The following is a 20,756-nucleotide window of genomic DNA, read 5'->3' on the forward strand; positions in this document are numbered from 1 at the left end:
TTGTGGGACAAATAAAGGTTTTCTTATCTTATCTTCCAGTTTTTGTTGACATTTAAGCAGTTCACATCCAGTGACGGAGGTTAACAATAACTGAAAAATATTGTACATTTTAGAGTTATACAGGGAGGGTTTTTTTCAGGGAAAAAGTAATGAGTGAACAACTAACAGCTGTTCTGTAACTATTGAAGTAAATGAAGCCTTGATAGTTGGTGTTAATTCCTACAAGTGTCCCAACCTTTGTTGACTCCTCTCTGTGTATAAAAGCAGTGATGGATCAGACTGTGTTAAAAGGCAATTAACATAAGAAGACAGACCATCCAAGAAACCTTTCCAGGAAGATTTTAATAACTCTGCTTGCAGTCATTTTGATTTTAAAAAGGCAGACACAGGGGTATATAAAGTTATGAGTACAACTTTATCTGCAAAAGGTGGCTAATTTGTGAGTCAAAAATTTTGATTTAAATTTCTTAAGCAACATTTTTCCATGATTTCTTTTTTAATATCCAGTTGTTTATTTGTTCTATGATTAGATTTCAGTAGGCCTACATTGACATCAAACTGTGCACATTTTAATAAAAACTGGAAAAGTGGAGGTGCTCTCAAAGTTGTGATCGTTGTAATTATGGGATAGTTTTAATATGTAGTTTTACTAAATCATTATATATAGTCATTTTTTTCTAATATCCTCCATTGAAAACAGGATCAGGTATTTATATCCTTTACTTGAGTAAGCACTGAAATATGACACACACACACAAACGTCTTTGTAAGTAATTCAAAAGTTTACATAGTATACTGTAAAAACAGATGCCAAATGTTCTCAAGTATCAATAATAAAAAAAATCATCATGCGGGAAATTCTGTTTGAAATAGTTCATAATTTATATTTTGACTTATTGCATGTATTAATGTGCAATCACCATTGTAATTAGGTTCCAAGTTGGAGGAGCTAATTTGTAATATATTTCATACTTTTGGATAGTTTAATCTGTAATAATGAATCACAGTTTATAAAAGTAGAAAACAGCATAATATATAAATGTTTAAGTATAAATATCTCAAAATTGTATTTCATAACAGCCTTTGACTAAATGTTGGCTACTTTCCAATATTGCCAATTACAGTGAATAATCCCAGCGGCTGCAAGAAAGGGAGCGACGGCTACATACAGTATCCTACATAATTTTGGTTTTATTTCCTTCGAGTCTTTTTTATGAACTCCCGCGTGTCCGAGAACCTACGAACACATCGCTGGAGGGGCGGTGCTTGTGCGATGACATCAGGGGGGGCGGGCCCGCGGATGGGCTGAGAGAGCGGCTTCCCACACTAACGTTACTCTCGGACCCACTGTTATCCGTCAGAAATGTCTCCCGAACACCTCGGCCCAATCTGGACTGTGTGGCCGAGAACACGGGTTGTCGTGTGTTTTCACTGATACAAGATGTAAAGATGTAGTGAGCTTGAAAAAATGACCCGGTTTTGAGTCGTACTTTTCCGTTTGTCGTGGTGTAGCGTGGCACAGGCAGCGGACCGTTTCCAAAGTTGTCGGTTAGCAGGGAGCGCGTGAAGGGTCCGAGTTAAAGGCGCAGTACACCGACGGTTCCCGCCGCAAACATGGAGAAGCCGCAGAGCGACCTGGACCGAGACCGACAGTACTGTGAACTTTGTGGGAAAATGGAGAACCTCCTCAAGTGTGGTAGGTGCCGGATCTCCTTCTACTGCAGCAAGGAGCACCAGAAACAGCACTGGAAGAAACACAAACTCATTTGTAAGGAGGCGGACAAGGCGCAGATTTCAAAACAGAAGCCTGAGCAGACTCCGCCGTCAGGGGACGAGAAGGCACCGGACACATACCGAGAAAAGAAAAGCCCGGAGCAGGCGGCCGGTGCGTCTGGCACACAAAACACAAACTCAGTAGCACCTGGGGTCGGCGATAGACCTGGAGAGGATGGGTCCAGCAACAGTGCCACATCTAACGGACAAACGAACTCGTCCCCGCAGAAACTTGCCACCGAGTGCGTGGTCCCGTGTATGAGCAAGCACGGCATCTGCGTGGTGGACAACTTTTTAGGAGCCGAGATTGGACAGGGCATCTTGGACAATGTCAAAGCCCTTCACAAAACAGGCAGGTTCACAGACGGCCAGTTGGTCAGTCAAAAAAGCGACTCCAGTAAAGACATTCGTGGGGACAAGATTACGTGGATAGAGGGGAAAGAGGCCGGCTGCGAGAAGATCCGCTTTCTCATGAGTCGCATGGACGACCTGATCCGGCATTGTAACGGCAAACTGGGCAACTACACCATAAACGGAAGGACAAAGGTGAGTACTGCTGCAGGTGAAACACACGTCCAGCGATCTGCATGCACTGGTTTGCAGTGTTTAAGCCCAGTAAGCCCTCGGTTAAAGCGTGGCTAATGTCCTGAGTCAGACAGGTGCATTATTTCCTCTACACAATACACTCTGTGTTTCTATAGCAGCACTGCTCCAGTTTGCCACGATTTTATTCTGTAATGATATTTGCATAACAAACATCATAAGTGGGTGAAGCCAGTTTTAATGAAGTAAATCCCCTATCAGTGCAAAATATACCTGAACTGATACTACACAGTGACTAATGGAGTGTTAATGGAGTGTTAAAAAATAACGTCTTGTCAAAGAATCTGATGAAACCAAGTTAGGAAGCAAGGCAGTGTTGGTTAAATAACTTTTGCTGCAGCAGAGCATAGTAATAATAGTAATAGTCACAAATTTCACTTTCAGGGTGTGGACCTGGTTTTAAATAAATCTAAAGTGAATGCAGTTAAGACTGATGCAGTCTTAATTCAGCAGTCCTGGAATAACCTACCTGCACTGAGGTTATACATGTGTTGATTCAATTTTATGGACATCACAGAGGTCGGAGTTGAGTATGCTTTTCTAAAATGTAGTCTGTCCTGATTGGTTAAAAAGAATGAGGTGGACATAATATGACAAACACCACTCAGTATAATGTGAAGCAGTTAACCAGCAGCACAAAGTCCATCTACCAAAATCAACACTTCTCACAAACTCTGTGCAGTGTAAGGTTCATGAAGGTTAAAATTTATTAAGGGCTGCTGGACTGCAAAAATTGAATATTGTTAATACTTTGGTCTTTATAATGTGAGAAAATAGTTTGATTACCTAGTGCAGCAAATACATTTACTATCACAAAAGACAGAAAAAAGCAAATCTCCACATTTGAGAAGATGAGTTTATCATGACAGCATGCATGCGCAGATGAAACAATGAGTCTTAACACATTGCACGTTTGTATATCATGCTACTCTAATAGGCACATGCTGCTGCTAAATTCACACAACTAAATTAGAAATTATGTCCCCACTCAGCAGAACTGTTCATATTACATGACACATCATTGTGTTTATTCATAAAGAGGAAAATAACAGGACATGTTTGATAGAGCTGTAACTAAATGGCAGTGGGATGAATATGTTGAATTCTCCACAGTGACGCTGCTCTGCAGTAGATGGTGATCACTGACCTCGCTCTACAGAGGTGGCAGCCTAAAAGGGTATTGCTGTACTAAATCAGACTGAGCTCAGTACCACACAAATGTACACACGGTTGGTTAGACACAACCAGGGTGCCTGTGTTGAGAGGAAGACTTGCGTGTTTTACTGTTGTCATTGTGAGAGCAGAGGAAACTGGGCAGCTTGTTTTCTAAGAAATCTTATTAAATGATGGGTAGTTTCATTTTCAAGCTGACTCCTCTCACAGTATATAGTGTGTGCCCACAGTTGTCGTACCGCCCTGTTCGTCGTTTCTGTTGTACTCTGAGCAGTTACATAAAAAAAGCATACAGTACATCAACTTTGCTTCAACTTGGCTGTTGAGTTGCATGTGACCTATGAGTCCTCTTTTAATCAGATCTGGTCACCAGATGACTTGTAGCATGAGATTGACCTCTTCCTCCTCCCTTCTGGGAAATGCAGTGTTTTGCCTAAATCAAGGTTAGACAGAATCCCTTTTCCAGTGCTTTAAAATGCCACCCAAATAAAACTGAGAGTACAGTGATTTTAAGAGGGTTGCTCATATAGGAGAGTAGTTTGACGTGTGTGTGTGTGTGTGTGTGTGTGTGTGTGTGTGTGTGTGTGTGTGTGTGTGTGTGTGTGTGTGTGTGTGTGTGTGTGTGTGTGTGTGTGTGAATATTTTGTCAAAGCCATGTAGACATATATAAGTATCTAATGTCTTATCAAAAGTTATTTCTTCATAAGGCCTTTATAGTTTTCTTGTTGTATGTGTTTGATACTTGGCTCTCAGTCAGAATAGAGAGACTTAAATGCAAACCACTAAACTAATTAGCACATTTAAAAAAAACAATAAGCTTTTCCCACTAGATAGTCACTGTTTTTATTTGCCACCTTACCTTATCATATTGCTATCACAGTGCTTGACATTTAAAAGCTCTAGAAGTGAAAGAGCATGCATTGGATCGAAGCTTGTGGCCTTTGCTGCTCCAGTCACTTGGTTTTCTACACTGGCACAGAGGTGATTACTGGTCACTGTTATTTTTAGGCTGTACCTCCTGTTGTGTTCTCTTTTTTTTTTTTTTTGACCCTGGCTAGTTCTTAGTAAGCATGAAAGGTTTTCTAGAAAGCACATTGTTGAACGTTGTGCTGTTGATCCATGCAGCAGGCCACTGAGTCAAACACTGCCGGGAACTTCCCTCACCTACTGCCCCAGTTGACTTGGCAAGCACTCACCTGGACAATGACCAGCGAAAATCAGCACAACTTGCACAGATGGAAGTTCGCCAGTGTCAGTGGCTCAAAGGGATGCAACACAATGTGAGCCCAATTTACATTGGAAAAGGCAGAGGAAAATGATTTTGCCCAAATAGTTATTAAATGTCATTGTTTCCACTTCCTCTTTTCACTTGTTAACAGTTTGGGATGTTGCAGCCAGAGGGATATGTTTGTTTCCCTGGCACTCCAGCGTATCAAGCACCTTCTGATGCCATTATCAGGGAACATATAAAGACGTTTATATCAGCAACATGACTGACTCGCTGTTCCCTACTGAAGGTTAGTATGCCCAGCATGGTAAAACCGTCACTACTGCATTGTAGATATTCTCAGTTCCAGTGTACAGTAGTACGTTTGTACAGTAGTGCTGTTGTACGTGAAACAGGATACTGTAACACTGTCTAACATGCTGTTTGTAGCTCAGTAGCATACCAGATTTAAATATACTGTTTGGTCCTATAAGGACTGAAACATTCCCAAATCCTGCACCATATACCTTTATAGGTGGGAAAGGCAATCAATAAATTATTGATTATTAATGATTTGTTAGCAGAGCTACCCTTATCTACCGCTGCTTAGATTAATTACACGACAGTGTAAAAATCAGCTCAGTTTGTGTATTTTTTCAAAAAAAAGAAAAGAAATACCACAGAACAATTTAATCTGTCGCTATATTATACTATAACTATGTGAATATGAATAGTTGCCATTTACAAAGCAAAATGCCGAACATTCCCTACTTGTAGCTTTTCCTGATTTTCTTTGCCACATCTGATAGTAAATACAAGAGTTTTTATTTTTGGACTGCTGTGCAGATAAAAAAGACATTTAAATGCATCACTTTCACTTCAAGAAATTGTATTTGGCTTTTTTGTTTGTTTTTTTCACTTTTTGGCATTTTGTGATTTACTCAGAAAACAGTAAACAAATTAATCATTAAAAATAATGATTAAATAAAATAAAAAAGCTGTAAAAGAAATACTAAAAGTAAATGTTTTAGGAATCCCTTCCACCAATTTGCCTGTGATAAATGCAGTTTAAATATCTCATGAAGCCACTTTATGACACTAAAGATAAACTGGAAATCCTTTATTGCCCTAAAACAGTCCTGCACTGATTTGCAACATTGCCACCAGTGGCCTTATTACTGGTTTCACAAGTGTATTCCCCTGCAACTGATTTTCCATATTATCATTATTATAATATTATTTGTTGCCTGATCTGTAATGTCATAGAGCAGCAGTGGATGTGTGCTTTCATGAGGAAGCTAATTGTTGACTTAAATCTTTAGGCTCCACAGACTAAGTGACCTAGAGGAAATCACGTGGTGTTGGTCCTCGGAGAATTGGAGCCAGCTGTTATAAGCTATATGCTGCATGAACTGCTCATTCCTTCCGCCTATAGTACCAGCATGACTGAAGCAGCACCTTGCATGCCACCTTTTCCTGTTTATTGTTTTACCATCACACAGTAAAGAATCAATGCAAGTCAGAGCACAGGCTCACCCAGCACCCATGGTCGAGTACGAGCCAATCTACAGCCATCCCTGGCTGTGATCCAAATGCAGCCTTGAGAAAGAGGTCCTGTGTCTTTGACTATTCGCAGCTGTAGAGCTGAAGACAAGGAGGATTATGGCGGGTGGAGCATGACCTCAGATTAATTGTGGATTTACAAAAACACAGTGATTAGGATTGTTTTTATTGCATTATTCCAATTAACTAATTAGTTGTATTTACCCACTTTAATAGCTATAATTGTTCCTTGTGCTTTTGCTTGTATGAGAATGAGACGAGTGAAATTTCATGATCTGTCTGTTGGCCAGAGCAAAACTCCTCGTCTGTGTTATTTGACTCAACAGGCTTCAGTATTCAGTTTTATAGTGGTATATCGCCCTGTGCTCAGTCTTCTACCACTGGCAATGAGAAGGCATCGGTGACTGATCCAATTACAGAATGAGCTCACTTGGCTGTCACACAGACACTGATGGAGCCATTCAGTCAGGCTGAGCATCCGCTAAAGAGTTACTGCAGAAAACAGACACACCCCCGTGGATATCCGCTCTCTTAGCACTTATGAGTGGGTGAAACACCACCTGACGGATTGCAGGGTAGTTCTGAAGATGAACGGATGCTGTCTGATCCTGTCAGGTTATTGAATGCATATTCCTGACTTGTCTAACTGCTTAAAGCCACTCACACAGTTCAGCCTGTGGGTTTATCTTTTATTTGTCGGTACTACGAAGTGAGCTGAAATCGACAAGGCTGACAACAATCCCCATCAGGGTATTTGCGTAATGATACCAGAAACTGTGCTCGTGTTTCCTTTGCCGTATGTTGAGGATGAAGTGTAGCACTGCTGCGGTATACGTCTTTCTATTGTTCGCAGTCTACAGTAAGGCTGAAAAGAGTAAACTAGCTTGTTATTTTAAACAGGGATTTCCTCTGTCTGACAGATGAAACAGCAAGTTATCCTGAACTGAGGCCAAAACAGTCTTAGTTCCCACAATCCCCTGCACTACAAGGTCTCCATCCCAACTGTTTGTACTTGTCTTTGGATAAGCATCTCCTCTGTGAAGTGAGCAGACCCCTTGCAGCTTTTCCCTCTTTTGCCCCAACCCAGTTCATGGCTCACATACGTGTGTGAGCCAGGGGTGAAGTGAGCATCACAATGATCAGCGATGTGAAAGTTCTCTAAAGTTGTGCTGTTAGGGAATATCTTTACACACCTGTTTTAAGTAAATCCCCTCTTTCAAAAACCCCAAGGCAGCAGTCTGTGGAAATGCTCTGCCAGTTATGTACTGATGACATGATTATTCAATTAATAAGTCAGTTAAATAAGAACAAATTGGCAACAGTTTTAGTAAGAAACACAGAATATAAACAAAACCTTTAGGGTATTGTTAGCGAATCACAGCCACCACAGACAGTCAGAAACCTCTGCAGTGTCCATTTCAACTTGGTTTACTCAACAGTGGGCAACAGGGTGAAAACTGAAACTTGTATCTATATGTAGGACAACTTTGAACTCTGACATTTCTGTGCAGAACCCTGAAGATGTACTCTTCTGTATTTAGAGTTGGCAAAGTATAGTATAATGTTCGTTGAGATTACTAATCACTGTACGTGTCATGATAGGCTTCACAAAACATTATCAGCGATGTACAGCACCATTGTGGCTGCAACTCCAGACAAAATGCCTTGCAGTAATCTGCTGTACACAGTGGTATGTTTTCAGTTTAATTTGCATATTTAGGATTCCTCTTTATTTATGCAGAGAATGTGGAAAGGAATCGCAGTGTTTTGATCATGTGTTCTGTGTGCAACAGACTATCTCAGGCCCCCAATCCTTTTGGTGAAGATAATTTGCCCATTAAAGGAGAACAGGGCAATGTATAAAAACACACACACACAGTGCACATGTACCACAACCATCCCAAGTTATGTGTCAGAAGTAGAAAGGCTTGGAGTGGACTATAGCATATCTGTTTGATACTGATCTTTGTGACTCTTCCATCAAATAAGTGATATTTTGTTATCCACTGTTCCTTGAGTGAAATTACACCCAGCACTGGCATCCCTTTGCTGTTGTTGTGTCTGATTCCACAGCTCTGTGCTGGGCCTCATTAGAGCAGTGAGGTCCATCTGGAATGTGGAAGTACAGCTAGTCATTTAAACAGGTTGCTAAACTCCAGGGCCTTGTTTCATGCAGGCAGACTGTGACTGTGGCTTAGATATAACTCGTAGTCAGACCTAAGGTAGATGTCAGCACCGAGCTCTTGACTCTTTTAGGTAGGTCTAATTTGCTATGAATTCTGGGTAAATTAAGACTGTTTCCAATCTCAAAACTGCATAAGACTGCTCTGCTCTACAAAATAAAGATATTACTGGTAAACTAAATAGGAAGTAATGTGATTAAAAGGAATAGAACAGTACTGTATTTCATAGTGAATTTTTATCTGGTAGAGTTACTTTCTGAGAGAGATACTTTCCTTTGGAATATTAATTTCAATAGGTCTTGAAAGACTGGTAAGCTTCATCTTTCAGTCCGGTCAGATTTCTCTTCACCCACACGAGGCCTGTTTCTTCACTTGAACAGCCTTTCACACTGCTTTATAAATCCATTTGATTTCATAATGTAATTTTCATTATTTATGATTGTGACAGTTGTGGCAAAACCACAAATGGCCCTATGAAGCAGACACACTGAGGTTCTTTCTAGGCTGCACAGAAAGACACGTTTTTGTTTAACAAAAGCTGTAAATAATTTGGTAGAGGTTTACATTTTGAGCAAGTAATGGCATGTCTCTCTTTAGCTGCTATCATAAATGCTAATTGAGTAAAAATCTATACTTTATATCAGGGCCGTTGGCCCATTGTTGCATGTGCCTCCATGTGTATTCTTTCTGCTTTTCCCCCACAGACTGCACCGAAGTGTCAGTTCAAGATTTCCCCGTTTTAACAGAATGTGTTAGAGGTTTTGTTTTACTTTCGGTTTCAACTTCAGTGTGTAGAAATCAGCGAAGAGTCTGAACTTGAACTAAACCAGGAATGGATGAACAAATACACCAAATTTGGAAGAGCAAAGGCGTGTTTTAGTTTCCAGTAAATCAGCAGCTTAGTTCAAGCTTGAGTTACTTAAGGTGTGAGTTATCTGAGCCAAATAAAGAACCTAAGCATGTAATCTTCATCTTAGGTCAAAGGTAATAATGTTAATAAATGTCACTGTAACCTTTTTCATCAGCAATGAGTAATAAATGTTAAAGTAATGAATGAAAGTAGCCTGAACATGACTTTAATAAATATGCCATTTTGTATACCAGTGTTTTCCCACTTGCATCATCTACGTAAATGACACTGAATTGGTTATTTATTGGTTTACTGCCACAGCCAACCTTGATGCCACGAAACTGGATTTTTAAGACTTGAGACTAGTGCTTCATTAAGAGCAGATGATTTTAAAATATTTAGCTGTGTCCGATTGTGTGACAGTATCACATTTAAGAGTCAGACAACAGGGGATATCAGGGATTACGTGTTCTTTATTCATGGTCAATGATTTTTCCTCCACATTTTGCCAGGACAGACCGCCACACTGTGGTGCTGTCTGTGTTGTTGCTGTATTTTCCATCAGGGGTTTAGTTCCAAGCATTTTTGTGGTTCTCTGACTGATCAAAAGTAGCTTCTCCTCCTCCTTGCTTTAGCTTGCTTTATTCTCATGACCAGCTCACATGAAAGGCAAACGTTAATGGTACTCCATGCAAGGTTGGCATTCACAGACACTAGCTAATTTGCATTCATCTTTTTTTCCTGGATAATGAGTGTACACAGTCATTTGTGTATAGTGCCAGTGTACACAATTTGTAATGTGTACTGTATTTGTGGCTTTTACTTCTACAAAGTAATGTTTGTTACATCATACGTTTGTCTAAAAACCACATCTTTTTTTTTTTTTTTTTTTAGTCCATAGATGGTCTAGTGAAGTTCAAACTGACTCCTGCCTACTGCTCTTTGCAAAATGACTCCTTGCTGTTTGAAAAACATTTCTTATAACCTTTGCTGTAGGGATAATTTACAGACTACATTTAGACAACACAGAGTAAAGAAGCTGGAATAACAGAAGAGCTGTTGGGGTAGAGACGCCACACCCTTAGACAATGTGTAAAGTCTTAGTTAATGCATCTCAAGATTTGGAGGAGGGCTAACTGCTCAAATTGCATATTCATCATGGACCATCATGCTTTTGTTAATAGCTTATACAGTGGGTACGGAAAGTATTCAGACCCCTTTAAATTTTTCACTCTGTGTCATTGCAGCCATTTTCCAAAATCAAAAAAGTTCATTTTATTTCTCATTAATGTACACTCAGCACCCCATCTTGACAGAAAAAAACAGAAATATAGAAATTTTTGCAAATTTATTAAAAAAGAAAAACTGAAATATCACATGGTCATAAGTATTCAGACCCTTTGCAGTGACACTCATATTTAACTCACATGCTGTCCATTTCTTCTGATCCTCCTTGAGATGGTTCTGCTCCTTCATTGGAGTCCAGCTGTGTTTAATTAAACTGATTGGACTTGATTAGGAAAGGCACACACCTGTCTATATAAGACCTTACAGCTCACAGTGCATGTCAGAGCAAATGAGAATCATGAGGTCGAAGGAACTGTCCAAGGAGCTCAGAGACAGAATTGTGGCAAGGCACAGATCTGGCCAAGGTTACAAAAGAATTTCTGCAGCACTCAAGGTTCCTAAGAGCACAGTGGCCTCCATAATCCTCAAATGGAAAAAGTTTGTGATGACCAGAACTCTTCCTAGACCTGGCCGTCCAGCCAAACTGAGCAATCGTGGGAGAAGAGCCTTGGTGAGAGAGGTAAAGAAGAACCCAAAGATCACTGTGGCTGAGCTCCAGAGATGCAGTAGGGAGATGGGAGAAAGTTCCACAAAGTCAACTATAACTGCAGCCCTCCACCAGTCGGGGCTTTATGGCAGAGTGGCCCGACGGAAACCTCTCCTCAGTGCAAGACACATGAAAGCCCGCATAGAGTTTGCCAAAAAACACATGAAGGACCCCAGACTATGAGAAATAAGATTCTCAGGTCTGATGAGACCAAGATTGAACTTTTTGGCGTTAATTCTAAGCGGTATGTGTGGAGAAAACCAGGCACTGCTCATCACCTGCTCAATACAATCCCTACAGTGAAACATGGTGGTGGGAGCATCATGTTGTGGGGGTGTTTTTCAGCTGCAGGGACAGGACGACTGGTTGCAATTGAAGGAAAGATGAATTCGGCCAACTACAGAGATATCCTGTAAGAAAATTAATTTCATTAATGAGAAATAAAATGAACTTTTTTGATTTTGGCAAATGGCTGCAATGACACAAAGAGTGAAAAATTTAAAGGGGTCTGAATACTTTCCGTACCCACTGTATGTTTTACTCCAACCATGCTTGGATCACAGGTGCATAATTGACCTTTTCTGCAGTTGTTGAAGCCTTATAGTGTTTCAGCAGCTGTTCGGCTAAGGAAATGAAAGGCGAAACTGCTGTGTCCGGATTTTTGCCGAGTGCCAAAGCTCTCACACCTACAGTCAAACCCACACTAACACACAAACACCGACACACACTACCCTCAGACGCCTGAATCTGCACAAACACACTTTGTACAGTGTGTTGTAGCAGTGACTGTTTACCCATCTTCAGCTTTGCAGTGTGAGCTGAGCAGTTAAGGGTGGGAGGGGGTGACATAGCCGAGGATCAGCCAACCTTCCTCACGCTCTGCACGTAGCACAACCATTAAAATACTGCTCCCTCTGGAGGGGGGCCAGGAGTCAAAGTTTACAGCAGTTCACTCTTCTCTTCTGCTCCAACCCCACCCCTCTGCTTTCTGTCTGTGCCCCTCTCCCTCTTTCTCTTTCCCTCTCTTTTTTTCTTTCACACATGCACACAGAAAAGCTGTACTGCACCTCATTGACAGGAAGTTCTTTGTCAATTTGCACACCCCTCACCCACCTTGATTCCTGGCAGCTGATTCTTCTTTGATTCTTCTTCCTTTTTTTTTTTTTTTTTTTTTTTTTTTTTAATCGATAAAGTAGTTTGTCAGTTCATGCAGCTGGAGCAATACTCCACCATCTTCGTGTTGGAGTTTTGTTATGATTAAGCTTTGAAGACCCTGATACTGTGCATTCTAGTGGTAACCTGCATCACTCAAAAGATGAGAGCACAATGTGCAATGACGCAAGCAACTACGGTCACATGCGTAGGAAAATAAGATTCAGACGTATGATTTATTTTTTTTCCCTGCACTGTGTGTTTGGGAGATTTTGCACATAAAGATTTTGCAATACAGTTAGCATATAGTACAATATGTATAGTATTTTACATATTGTAAAATAAACCCATCTAAAGCTATGACAACAAACAGGCTTTAATAGTGTTAATTCTATGATTTCTTTTGTTCAAGTGCTTGAATTCTGATTTTTTTTTTTTTAAACATAGTGCGTCCTATTATTTCTCTGCACACGCTTTGCACAATTCAAACACTGAATGCCTGACATTTGGTGCTTGACGCAAGTGAAGAGAGCTTGGTGTGCTGTGAGTGTTTATAATAATATTGCTATGGTTTATGTTGATCCAAGTGCACGGAAGAATGTGGAGGAACTTGGCTTTTGTTTGTTATATCACTCCTTAGACACAGTGTATGAGGGCTGAATCGACCCTTTGCATCTGTGCCCATTCGCTCCTTCCCTCAGCTGCTTTTTCAAGTCAGAAAACACTGGTGTGTTGGCTGTTATATGTGGGGCTTAGGCACTGATGTCTGATGTCGACAGCCAGTGCAAGAACTTGATATTTTAAGACAATGGACACAAGCTACTTTTTTTTTCCCTCTTCAAAATGTATTTCACGTCTTCTGTGTAAGTTTTATTTCTGAAGAGCGAAGAGTGTTTAATAACCACAGTCATCCAGTAATGTGCGAGTCACCACTTGTGTGCCTGTTATTCCTGAGGGACTTTTTGTGCAGTATGAGTGCGTTCGTTCCACTGTTTACACCAAGAAGTTTACAGGAGCTCATAGGGGTTCACTGCCAACACCCAAGCAGATTATGAGAGTTTTAATAGAGCAGGAAAAGGCAAGGGGAAGTTGACATGCAGCATGATACCTCCGGTTTATTTTCCCACTTGTTTTAAGTTTATAATGAGGGAGTTTGGTTGTAAGCAGCCAGAGCGTGTCAGTGTTGCAGGTGAGGCTTGGACAATACAGTGTGGCTGTGCCAAGACCATGCGCTGCCTCCACATCACAGGCTAACGAAGGCAATCTGAGCTGCTTCCACAGCTCCGGTTCTGACTGACCTGATCCACACCAGCACTTACATTTGTACTGGCAAGCACAATTTAACAGTACCGCTGTTTGACACATGAGATGGAGACATTGTGTGTGTACGTTTGCCCTTTTTTCGTTTGCCCTTTTGTCATCTGTTTTTACTAATTGCACCTTTTCATCTCCCTGGCTTCAGGCAATGGTGGCGTGTTACCCTGGAAACGGAACAGGATATGTGCGCCATGTGGATAATCCCAACGGCGATGGGCGGTGTGTCACATGCATATATTACCTTAATAAAGATTGGAACGCCAAGGTATGTGAGTGATGTGAGGAAAAAATAATATTCATTAAAAATGGACGATGAGTATTTCAATTTGAACTTAATTCATTCTTTTGTTTCAAATTTGTTTTTGTTTTTTGTTTTTGTTTATTGTCCTAAACATTGATTCAATTTTTTTTAGTTTGGAATATTACTAAAATCCCCATCAGAACAAAATAATTTGCGAAAAGATGATGTCTGGTCTTCGTGTCCTAAACACGAGCAGTCTGCCTGGTTCCTGTCTCCGTGGCAGGATCATCACCCAACACTCTGCTTTATTCCATATTCCACACCCGTGCAGTCAATAGTAGGGGTGACGTGTCAGTACGTGCTGTTCAGCCATTTTTAATCCCATTAAAACGCAGAGATCCTGTTAATCCAGCCACACCCAGGCAGTCACAACAGCGCCCCCATGCTGCCTCCCATCTTTTGTTCCTCCTGTAGAAAAGTGGATTTACAGGCAGACAGAAGAAAGAGTTTGGGAGCTTACTGCAGTAGTTTATTCCTCACATCATTCTTAACAAATGAATACATGGATCAAATTAGCATTTCTAATATTTCTTGTGATTAAATGCATTTTAAGCATTGTTTTATTGTGGTTTGCTGCAGTAATATTCTTAAAAAGGTCAAATATATTATTTTAGCTTATAAGCCTTCCTTTAACTGATTGTATTTTCTCTTGTTAATCTGGCACTCAAAGCAACCATCTGCCCAAAGTTTTGCTCAAAAAATGTGATACAGGTTTGCCATCCATGACAGTTCATGTGATTTTTTTTTTTTTTTTTTTTTCTCAAATTCGTTACTTTGCACAAATTAACAGGAAAGTCTGTTATTCAGCACTATAAATGTTTTATCATACAAAAAGTTCAAAGTATATTCACATACCTGGAGACCTGCATTCAAGCCAAGCATTAAACGACATTGTCCATGGCCTGACAACCTTCAGAGTTTTTTTATGCACTGCACTGATTCAGTATGCTGGAGCAGTGTCAGTGATGAAACTGACTTCATTAAACAGATTATGGGCCATTATATGTTTTTTTTAATGCCTGGTGCCATGTACATACAAATGATCCTGCCATCCATTCATCCACTCTGTATATCACCAGTGTCTGGGGTCGGCTGGAGCCCTTCTCAGGTGACATTGTGTGAGAAGTGGGGTACACCCTGGACAGATTGCCAGTCTGTCTGTGTCTGTGTGTCAGCCCTGTGACAGTCACATTCACTATGGGCAAGAGTCACTAAATACTAACCACTAAACAGCCAAAGCCAAACTATTAGTGAAACATCAATCCTAACATCACAATGGTGTATAAAAGGATTGTCCAGGATAGTGTAATAATGAACACAATATCCTAACCTAATGTAATGATGCCAGTAAGAAGGAATTCAGTATATATATGTAGGTACCTTGGTACCAGAACATGATTGCTAAATCTGCTGCTCACTTTAGTCCCAGCTGACAAAGTCAAATTTGCGAGCAAAAGTTAACTAATTTGTTTTTACACTAATTTGCTGATGTCCCATGACACCTGCCAGACTCGTGCCCTGATGGAGGTAAATGTCGGTTAATGGTAAGTAAGTGGTTAAGGAGGTAACCTCTTTAGTATGAGTCAGGTGAACAGGATCCTGGACTAGTAGTCTTCATAACAGAACACAGTAATTAAGGTGAATGGGTGGCTTTCGTGCTTTTTTGAGGAGCTGGCACTGTGACAAGGCACATAAGCAGACAGGAGATTGTCTTCCAGATTTCCTCACATACTTGACCTCCAGACCTGCATATGAAAATTACATAATTACAGGAAACTGTTTTGCCTCGGGATGCTAGTTAGTAGTAGAGTGCAGCCGTGGGACTGTCTTCGGGCTATGAGTGCAGGCGAAGACTATTATTAGCTGTCATTTAGCAGGCAATAAGGATATTATTTGGGTAATTATTGTTAGGGATAATGACATTATTTGACAGATGGCACCCATGGTGACTATATAGATGATAGAGATGCCCCAGCAGCTGCTCAACCCAATTTCTGCTTGTTTATGTGTAAACTAAATGTTTCCCTGTTGATTTTGTAACAGCTTGCATCAGGTGGCTTTTATGTTAATCTCATAAGCTCCTGTATGATTTCTATTATGTTCATGCACAGGCTTCAATTATTCAAATGAGCCATGTTCTGGAGCTCTGTTGGACATGTGAATAATTACAACGTGGCCTCTGATTGGCTCTTTTATTGGGCGTGTGATGATCCGGCTGTTATAGAATGCGGTTGCCTGGATACCGGGGCTCCATGAGGGAATGATGAATGTCTTTGGAACGTTCGGGTTCAGTTGTTCCAGTTATTGTTTACCCCCAATTTTCAACATCATGTCTTCAGCTGCTTCACTTTCTACAGAGGCCTTATAAACATGTAGTGTTTAGTGCCAGTGTAGCTGTATGTATACTGTATATCAAAAATGAATATATAATGGTTCAGCTCAGATTACAGTAGGTACATATAGTTCATAGTTCATGTTTATAATTGTATTATGTATTTTTAACTATAAATAGTTAATAACCATAAACGGTAAATGGCCCCACTAGTGGTATCCTGGGGTCTTCTGAAAACCCCAGTGTGGTATGTCATGGACCTCACTTATGCATAAGTAGTCACAATTTTTCAATGTGCCCATGCTCTGGTGACAAAAATAAATAAGGCTGGTGGGAGGAAAAGGATACAGGCAAGAATCAAAGTGGAAGGAAATGATTGAGACAGTGGAAATACTTTGCTTTCTGTAACAGATTCTGCCCAAATGTGATTTACAGTTTAAATAAAATGCCTGTCAGTATTTTAATTTTGTGAATACGGACCATGGTGCAGTTTTTGTAAAGATATACACACTGCTCTGTATTTCATGACTATATAAAATCTTTCCAGCAGTACGAAGCCTAATTTACAACAAACTTTGTTGTAAGCTGTACTGAACATTCCTACTGGCATTTACCGGATTGTGTTTAAGTTGGTGCGTTTGCCTTTGAAGTCATCTTAGCTGGGCACCCCCTTCTATAGAGAGTAGCCACAATACTACATTGTCTTTATTTAAGAGACAGTTGGTCTAATTGTGGACTGGTGACTATCTAAACTCTTTGAGATGACTTTGACCCCTTCAAGCTTTATGCAAATCAGCAGTTCTTAATCATGGCTCTTTGAGATGGTTCACATCAGCAGATTCTTGCTGTGAATAACAAATCAAAATGTTTGAGTGTTTTCCATAAGTCAGAGTAGTTTTACCTGCTCCAATCTGCTTTCATTGATTTGGACTCCAGCTCTGCTAACTCCTGACTCTAGTTAACATGTGTAGTCGTCATTACCTGAGGGGTTCACATGCCTTTTTCCAAAACAGCTGTGAATGTTTGACTGTATTGAGCCATGGACACGCTGATTTATGTTAATTGCATTTGTCTATTCTAACCTTATTAATATCTGACTATAGAATTACCTTGTCATTAAATAAAGGTTCACTTCACTGTTTTTCTTGCCACTGAATGTGAATATGAATGGGGAAAAATAGGTATTGTTGGATAAGTTTCTTGATGACCAAATCAAACCTGGTCTTGTCAGGTATTTCAAAAACATTTTAAAAATATATAATGGCCTACAGCCAGCTCTGATTTGGCTGTAGAAGCGTGTACGATAAACAGTGAAGCTGATATCAGAAAGATAACAGTAACTGGATTAAATGTATGTCTGATTTCTGGTGATCCCTTGTGTGTAGGTAGGTAATTTATATCCAGTGTGGGAATGGACTCTTCATTAGGAGAGTGAATTATTCCAGTAGATGTAAATACACTGAATAGCTGTATCAAAAAAAATCTTTAGTACTGGAATTTTTCACATATACATGGACGTTTGTGCATTGGATTGTGGATAATTGATATACATTTCATATTTTATATTAAAGTACAGCAGTCCATATTCTCTGCACCATGGTGGGTCTGATTAACACGAATGACAAGTCAGCATACAGAGAAGGGGTGCAGCAGGTAATGGACTGGTGCAGTATCAGCATGTCCCTAAATGTGAACAAAACCAAGATGATGATTATTGATTGATGATTGTTCTGGAGGAGATCGCAGAATGTCCCCTCCCCACTGAACATCAGCAGCTCTTCTGTGGAAATAGTCAAGAGCACAAAGTTTCTTGGTGTTCACCTGCCAGTGCATCTCAAGTAGACCATCATCACTAACACCATAGCCAAGGAGGCCCAGCAGTGTATCTATTCCTGCAAAGGCCTTCTACAGAGGGACTATAGCGAGCATCCTGTGCAGCTTTATCTTTGTCTGGTTTTTCATCGCAGATCAGGAGACCCTCCAGTGTATAGTGAGGACAGCAGAGAAGATCATCGCAGTCCCTCTTCCCTCTGTGATTTAAACCACAGTCTGAATCCAGAAAGCCACAAGCATTGTGGATGACACACACCCTATAATGCTCTGCCATCTGGTTAAAAAGAACTGAAGCATTCAGGCACACACAACCAGACTGTGCAACATTTTCTTTCCAAACGCCATCAGCCCTCTCAATATCCATGGGGCAGGACTGATATATATCAAATGTGTCTTTTACATTGTCTAATGCCTGCACACATGCACTTGTCCACTTCATGTAGCTTAGGGCTCTTAGTCTAATTATTAGATATGTGTAGTCTTGTGCAGTTTGCCAGTTTGGGTTTATGTAGCACATTGTTTCGCTTCGTTATGCTCCACTATTCACTGCACATGGTTGAAACAACAATAAAAGCTACTTGACTCAACCTGCTGTGACTTTCAAGCAATTTCCACCAAAATAATTGCACCGACTACAGTTCAAAATATTGCATTGGAAGGCATTTCTACTTCATAAACCAATGTGCAGTTTTTTTTGTAAGACTTAAAAACATGCAGACGCCATCTTTCTGTTGTTACGTGTTGGCATGTGAAACCAAACCAATGTAGCCTGATGTATGTCAGAAGGTCGTGTCCCTCAACCTGTGTTCATTCTAATCTGCTCGATGTCATTTCCAGGCCCACACTCTGAACGTGCAATCAAGGACGTTAAAATCAGTGGCTCTTGAGCTACTGACTTACGTAAGAAAAGCATTTCTCCTATCTTCTTTGGCCCTATTGTGCCCTTTTTTAGTTCAGCCACACCACCGGCATTCCCCCTCATTCAAAGTGGTATAAATGGGAATAGCATTACACCACCGACTACAGGGTGTGAACCTTTTTGCGCTGGTAGTTTGCGTGTGAGGAGAGGGGCCTATCATTATCAGCTGTGTGAGAGTTTAAGAGGCACGCTTGCAGCAATCTGCTTTTTCACTCTCCAGGTCCTTTATCCAGCCACAGCAGTTTTCCTGTGGGTTATTCTTCCTATCCCTCCACAGGAAAGCAGTCCCCCGCTGCTGCTTCCTATCCTGAGCTTTCCTCCTAGCCCTTGGAGTTGGACAACCCTTTTCCTTGAACACTGTCGTCCTATGTGGATAATTTAATGAGCCTCACGTGTTATTGGTTATCTTCTATATGAGTAAAATACTGAGTTTGGGGTATTTTATCTCCTGTCCCTGAGTGTTTACCTTTTCATGTGGATGAGCACGATATCAGCCAAATCCAGAAACATGATCCCCGCAGAAGCTTCACTTAGTGTTTGCTTCCTCTGGTCTCTCCTGACTTTCCTGCTATTGCTTTGTCCTGATTTTGTCTCTTCTTGCTCTGCCCTTTCAGGAACACGGTGGCCTGCTTCGAATCTTCCCAGAAGGAAAGGCCCAGTTCGCCGACATAGAGCCCAAATTTGACCGTCTGCTGCTGTTCTGGTCAGACAGACGGAACCCTCACGAGGTTCAGCCCGCCTACACCACTAGGTCAGCTTCCAAGTTTGTCCACTGCCTACGCTCAGATGATCTGCACTGTCTAGCAGTGAATCACCACCCTAATTCTATCTCCACAGGTATGCCATCACAGTGTGGTATTTTGATGCAGACGAGCGAGCCAGAGCAAAAGAAAAGTACTTAACGGGTAGGATTTTATGTACAAACTGAATAAGCCTGTTTCTGTTATTTCAGGACTTTTGTCCTCATCTCATCCATGTTTGTGTTTTCTTTGTATGAAGGTGCAGGAGAAAAAGGAGTAAAGGTTGAACTGGGGAAACCATCAGAACCCAGCTAGTGGGAAGCCTGCGTCTCCTATAAACAGCGATTAAGTGCTCTGTCACAGAAGAAGTGGCCTATAGAGAGGATATGTGTGTTTCACAAAGCATCACAGAAGATTTTTGCTCAAGCGGGTGGAAGGTCCTTGCTTGTGGAGAGAAAACAAAAATATACAGTGCTTTGTGTTCACTTTCAGTGATTACGTTACAGGTGATGTTTTCAGAAAATCACATGAAAAAGGAATTAAGCTCAGAGAATCTCTATCTTTTACATTTTGGTTTTTGCAGTGAATTCCTTAAAGGTACAGTGTTCTGCATATGCTTAATGTGTTGTGTTTTTCACATGAATCAACTGTTAATAAGCTACTGTAGGGCAAAATGTACTTGCTTTTCAGTAATGAGAAAAGATCTGAATTAAAAACACATTTTTTTTCTGACAGAACTCCCCTGGTCTTAGTTTGAGTTCATTCATTTGTAGCACAGTAGACGGTGTCATTTTTGGTCCTGCTTGTCAGCTGCGCTCCTGTTTGACCCGTACCCAGATCCATGCCGCCCTCTGCAGGAAACCTACTGTGTAGTGCACCTACTGTTTTTGGGACGTTTGTGGATAAATTCCAAATAACAAAAACAAGATTCTTCACATTTATAGAAAAAAAACATATTTAACTTTAGAATAACCAA

At 40.6% G+C, this 20,756-nt stretch overlaps 1 protein-coding gene across 5 annotated transcripts; it reads left to right on the plus strand.

Annotated features, from left to right (window-relative positions):
- Positions 1-1,296: 1,296 nt before the first annotated feature.
- On the plus strand, positions 1,297-20,517 carry egln1a (egl-9 family hypoxia-inducible factor 1a). 5 transcript variants are annotated; one of them, XM_026308763.2, is made up of 5 exons: positions 1,299-2,319; positions 13,801-13,920; positions 19,655-19,791; positions 19,878-19,945; positions 20,040-20,517. In XM_026308763.2, exons 1-5 carry the CDS (start codon positions 1,615-1,617, stop codon positions 20,093-20,095), a joined length of 1,086 nt encoding a protein of 361 aa, XP_026164548.1. In that variant the 5' UTR covers positions 1,299-1,614; the 3' UTR covers positions 20,096-20,517. The 5 variants fall into 5 exon arrangements, with proteins under 5 accessions (XP_026164552.1, XP_026164550.1, XP_026164553.1 ...); XM_026308767.2 differs by lacking the exons at positions 13,801-13,920; positions 19,878-19,945; positions 20,040-20,517 and adding exons at positions 4,675-4,829; positions 4,929-5,066 and having other exon boundaries at positions 1,297-2,319; positions 19,655-19,782; XM_026308765.2 differs by lacking the exons at positions 19,655-19,791; positions 19,878-19,945; positions 20,040-20,517 and adding exons at positions 4,675-4,829; positions 4,929-5,066 and having other exon boundaries at positions 1,297-2,319.
- The last annotated feature ends 239 nt before the right edge of the window (positions 20,518-20,756 follow it).

Source organism: Mastacembelus armatus, chromosome 15 (genome assembly GCF_900324485.2).
Source record: "Mastacembelus armatus chromosome 15, fMasArm1.2, whole genome shotgun sequence".
Lineage (NCBI taxonomy): Eukaryota > Metazoa > Chordata > Actinopteri > Synbranchiformes > Mastacembelidae > Mastacembelus > Mastacembelus armatus.